The sequence below is a fragment of the Triticum aestivum genome, unplaced genomic scaffold (assembly GCF_018294505.1).
Source record: "Triticum aestivum cultivar Chinese Spring unplaced genomic scaffold, IWGSC CS RefSeq v2.1 scaffold152440, whole genome shotgun sequence".
Lineage (NCBI taxonomy): Eukaryota > Viridiplantae > Streptophyta > Magnoliopsida > Poales > Poaceae > Triticum > Triticum aestivum.
The window spans coordinates 1-4,029 of record NW_025239023.1 but is presented as its reverse complement, the minus strand read 5'-3'; the positions used below and the strand labels follow the sequence as shown (position 1 = coordinate 4,029).

The 4,029-nt window shown below is 46.3% G+C and overlaps 2 protein-coding genes across 2 annotated transcripts; one reads left to right on the top strand and one right to left on the bottom strand.

Annotated features, from left to right (window-relative positions):
* The first annotated feature begins 1,401 nt into the window (after positions 1 to 1,401).
* Positions 1,402 to 1,972, top strand: LOC123176684 (uncharacterized). The gene is made up of 2 exons (XM_044590778.1): positions 1,402 to 1,510; positions 1,595 to 1,972. Exons 1-2 carry the CDS (start codon positions 1,430 to 1,432, stop codon positions 1,970 to 1,972), a joined length of 459 nt encoding a protein of 152 aa, XP_044446713.1. The 5' UTR covers positions 1,402 to 1,429.
* A 1,012-nt stretch (positions 1,973 to 2,984) lies between these two features.
* On the bottom strand, positions 2,985 to 3,863 carry LOC123176685 (MAP7 domain-containing protein 1-like). The gene is made up of 2 exons (XM_044590780.1): positions 3,639 to 3,863; positions 2,985 to 3,560 (listed from the first exon to the last, which is right to left on the bottom strand). The coding sequence occupies exons 1-2, from the start codon at positions 3,852 to 3,854 to the stop codon at positions 3,186 to 3,188; spliced, it is 591 nt and encodes a 196-aa protein (XP_044446715.1). The 5' UTR covers positions 3,855 to 3,863; the 3' UTR covers positions 2,985 to 3,185.
* Between the last annotated feature and the right edge of the window lie 166 nt (positions 3,864 to 4,029).

The window sequence follows — 4,029 nt, the reverse complement described above, 5'->3', positions numbered from 1 at the left end:
TTTGTGTCGCCTATGAGTTTCTACAGTTGTGGTCCTGGGAATACCTCCCTGTAGGACGACCTCGTATAGTACAACCCATATACCCATACGACTTTGGCGAGGGTGCTAGCGCAACTATGGCCACCAGGTGGACAAAGGCACGGAAACGTTGGTCTCCAGATATTGCGAAAAATTGTTACCCTATGTACCACCAGCAGTTTGAGATACTTGATGAGGCAGAAGTCACATGGAACCCGTGGACTCAGGACCAGCTAAAAATGGTCTTTGATGCTCGACACTTCACACCAGGCATGTTGACCGATAGTGCATTCTGGCTGACTCGCTGCAACTTATTGTTCCTGTGGTGTGTTGAACCTTACAACCCAGAGCGTGTAATGAGACAGTTCAGTCTCTATCAAGAAATTCCACCACCTTTTCCCAGACGTATCGACGAGGAAACACATAAGTAAGATGTGACATCCCTAAATAGTTAGTGTCATTTTTAATTTACTAAACTCACACTTTGTTACATAATTTGCAGGCTAACAAATATGGGCAGGGGTTGGAGTTTATACGATTGGAGGGAAGAGAACAGTGAATGGGTACACAAGTGGGAAAATGAAGCGCTAGCAGATATAGTGCGTCAACTTAGGTATATTTTATGTACATTATTTTTTTACGATGATCATACGATGCGTGAAGATGCTTTGCTTTCATCACAATGGTTTATGTAATTATTTAATTTTGCAGACTGTACGATGGAAGTACAGATCAAGCGTACAAGCAGTGGTACTGCATGAACACACGTGCTAGCCTGGCCAGTCAGCCAGCTACTATACCAACACATCTCACACAAGAGGAGCAGGCGCGGAGACATGTTGAGCTGCATGCAGCTTACTATCGCGACCACCTGGTAATCACTTGTAACTTTTTTAGGTCCATCATTTCGTAATCATTTGAACTAAATAACATCCAAATATTGTTCAGCTTGAAAATGTCAACGAAGTAGGGCAGATGGCTACGGATAGCATGCCGGCCCAGGGCCCATATCGCAAGACATTCCAGAAACTTTTGCAACAATTCGTGGCAAAGAAGCTCAGATGCGGTAGAGGCGACGACGTTGCCACTGAAGCATACATGCCGGTAGCGAGGTCAGCCAGACCGAGTGCGGCACCGTCGTCCAGACCGAGCGAGGCTCGTACGAGCCATGAGCAATGGGGGGGAGGGTCCGAGTACTAGAACGACATTGCCACGACATGACTCATCTCTGCCGCTGCATCGCTCTTCTTCGATGCAGCTTCGTCAGGGGCAGACATCTCAAGACCATGGCACGGGCTTGGATTCGATGCCCGAGCAATTTCTTTCCCCTAACCCATATGCGTACACAGGATATGATGCATACACCCAAGGTGAGAGATCTCAGCCGTATCTCTCCACGCGAGGGATCCCCATGCCCGAGGAGACTCGTGTACCAGATTTAAACCAGCACCACGTACAATGGCCAGACAGTATAGGAGAGGGATATGCTCAGGTAGTCATGTTTACATTTCAATGCATTTACAATGATATCATATATTATCCTCTAACAGTTTGTTTAAAATGTTTCTATGTGCAGGACACACCTGATGTTAATTGGGGCGATGAGAACACCCAACGCGGCGTCAACACAGGCCTCCGGGGAGCATCACATGATCATGGCGTCAACACAGGCCTCCGGGGAGCATCACATGATCTTGGCGACACGGTTACGTCATTAGTTACAGAGTTCTTCGGAGGGGACGTTATTGGTCCATCTTTTATCCCCCCGGAGTCACAACCATACGCCTACAATTATGCTTCAGGTTCGCAACAAGGATTCGCGACTCCACCACCTACGCAGGACTCGCAGACACATGAAGCCGAATTGGAGTACGGCCGCGGTCTTCGTGTGCCCCGGCTACCTAATCGCTTGTCGCCTTCCGATCGTAAGGAAAGGCCAGGTGGTCGTCGTTAAGTAGGGTGATTCATCTATGCACGTGCGCGACCCATTGTATCTACATATGTGTGTATCAGACTTTTCAATTTGAACATCTATGTATGCTGAAATAAAAATGCACCAGTCAGGAACAATTTTCAAGCAACGCTTTCCCCTCAATATTTTCCCGCAAACGCTTTCCCTCCGTATGTTCCGCCACCTGTTTCCCGCCAACCCCTTCCCGCCATATCTTCCTGCCACCCGTTTCCCGCCATATGTTCCCGCCAACCCTTTCCCTCCATACCGCAGTCGTTCTTTCCCGCCATTTTCTCCTCTTTACCTATAAAACCCCCTTCAGACGGAGGTGGATAAGCATTCGAGTGTAGTGTAGTCGAGATGTCCCATTATCCTTTCGATCGTAGTTTTCACCCTGGGATGAGTAGCACTCTTCTGAGGCTAGCTACCGATTTCAGGATGGACAATAGGATAGTTCCATGGGACGATCTCACCGGTAGTGACACCATAATGAATGAGTTGGCTCACCAATTACGTAGGTCTGGGTGGCCTGAAAGGACCTATGAGGAGGTACGTAAAGAACTTCTTAGGTTGGATGCAAGGTGGAAGAAGGTTGTGGAGCCAAAGAGTGAAACTTTTAGAAGGACTGCAGAAAACCATCCATTTTTATGGACCGAGGAGAGCGAGGACGAAGATGATATCTTCATGCCGCCGCTTCCGGGTTCTGCTTCGTCAAAGGGCAAGAGTTCTGCATCGTCCAAGGGCAAGAGTACTGCATCCTCGAAGGGAAAGAGTTCTTCATCGTCCAAGGGTAAGAGTTCTGTATCCTCAAAGGGCAAGAGTTCTGCATCGACGGAGGATGACGATGATGCCTTCATGTAGTTTTTAAGCTGTATTCCAGTTGTACCGTTTAATTCAGATGTACTTGCATTATTATTTTGTACTCTCTTATTGTAAGGCATTATGTTCTATATTAATTTCATTTTATAGTTGTTGCACGATGCTCGATAATTAGTGGAGGGAAAGAAAATGCCACTACTTTATTTTAAAACTATATATTTTTCCATCACGACAAGGTACAACTGAAAATAAGATACAACACGATAAGGTACAACTGAAAATAAGATACATCGTCGAATTTAAATAAAGCTACATTTAACTACTGAAATGAAGCTACATTAAACTGCAGAAATAAAGATACAAATGATTGCGAAATTTAAAATACTACCACAGGAATCTACTGAGTCCAACGTGGATATTTTCCTTTTCCATCGCCAGCTTCTTCTGTTGCCTTGGCCTGACGAGCCCTTTCTTTCTTTCTCTGTCTCTCCGCCTCACGAGCCTCCTTTCGCTGTCGTTCCTGCTCCTCCATGCGACGAGCCTCTTCCCTGTTTTTCTTTCCTATTTCCTCAAAAAAATGGTGTTGCTCCGCATAGTATTCTTTTAACTCTCTCTCTTGCTCTGCTTTCTCCTCAGCTTCCGCCTTCTCGCGTCGCTCTTCCGCAAATAAACTATTCCACGCACGGCGACTTCTTTCACGAATCTCAGTCACTGCCCAAGCCGGCTTCTCCGTGCCAATCCAACGATAGTACATGCACAGAGGCGGAGGAGACTACAACAAGAAACAAGAATGTTACTAAAGAATCAATGAAAATACCAACAATATCTATTCGTGATGGTTAAACCATACTGGAGGCTTGTCGTACTCTGAAATAGCTACGGCAGGATCTTCCTCATAATTGGCGCACATGAAAAACTTCATGCCCAACCAATCTGAAAAATCCGTCACCTCCTTCACCTTGCAAAGATCGCCACACCAACACCGCAGGACTGCCACCCCAGGAGGCAAACTTGCAGTCTTCATTTTCCTCGGCCTAATGCTTTGATCCGAACAAGGAAAACTCATATCGACTGAAAAAAATGTGTACACACTTTGCGCACTGGCGATTTCTAGGATGGCTAGACGAGAGCCTCGGTGTCTTCTTTTATAGGCTCAGACGATTAATGATGGCGAGAAAATAAGCGAGAACAGAGGAAATTAGGCGGGATATTTTAGGATCCCTGTACTGCCGGCACTACAG

What these genes read in the sequence shown, in the direction of transcription:
- LOC123176684 (XM_044590778.1), top strand. Translation starts at nt 1,430, where the DNA reads ATGCCCGAGGAGACTCGTGTACCAGATTTAAACCAGCACCACGTACAA. An exon ending in TAGGAGAGGGATATGCTCAG is followed by an intron (nt 1,511 to 1,594) that starts GTAGTCATGTTT and finishes TTCTATGTGCAG; the next exon opens with GACACACCTGATGTTAATTG.
- LOC123176685 (XM_044590780.1), bottom strand. Translation starts at nt 3,854, where the DNA reads ATGAGTTTTCCTTGTTCGGATCAAAGCATTAGGCCGAGGAAAATGAAG. An exon ending in CAGAGTACGACAAGCCTCCA is followed by an intron (nt 3,561 to 3,638) that starts GTATGGTTTAAC and finishes TTCTTGTTGTAG; the next exon opens with TCTCCTCCGCCTCTGTGCAT.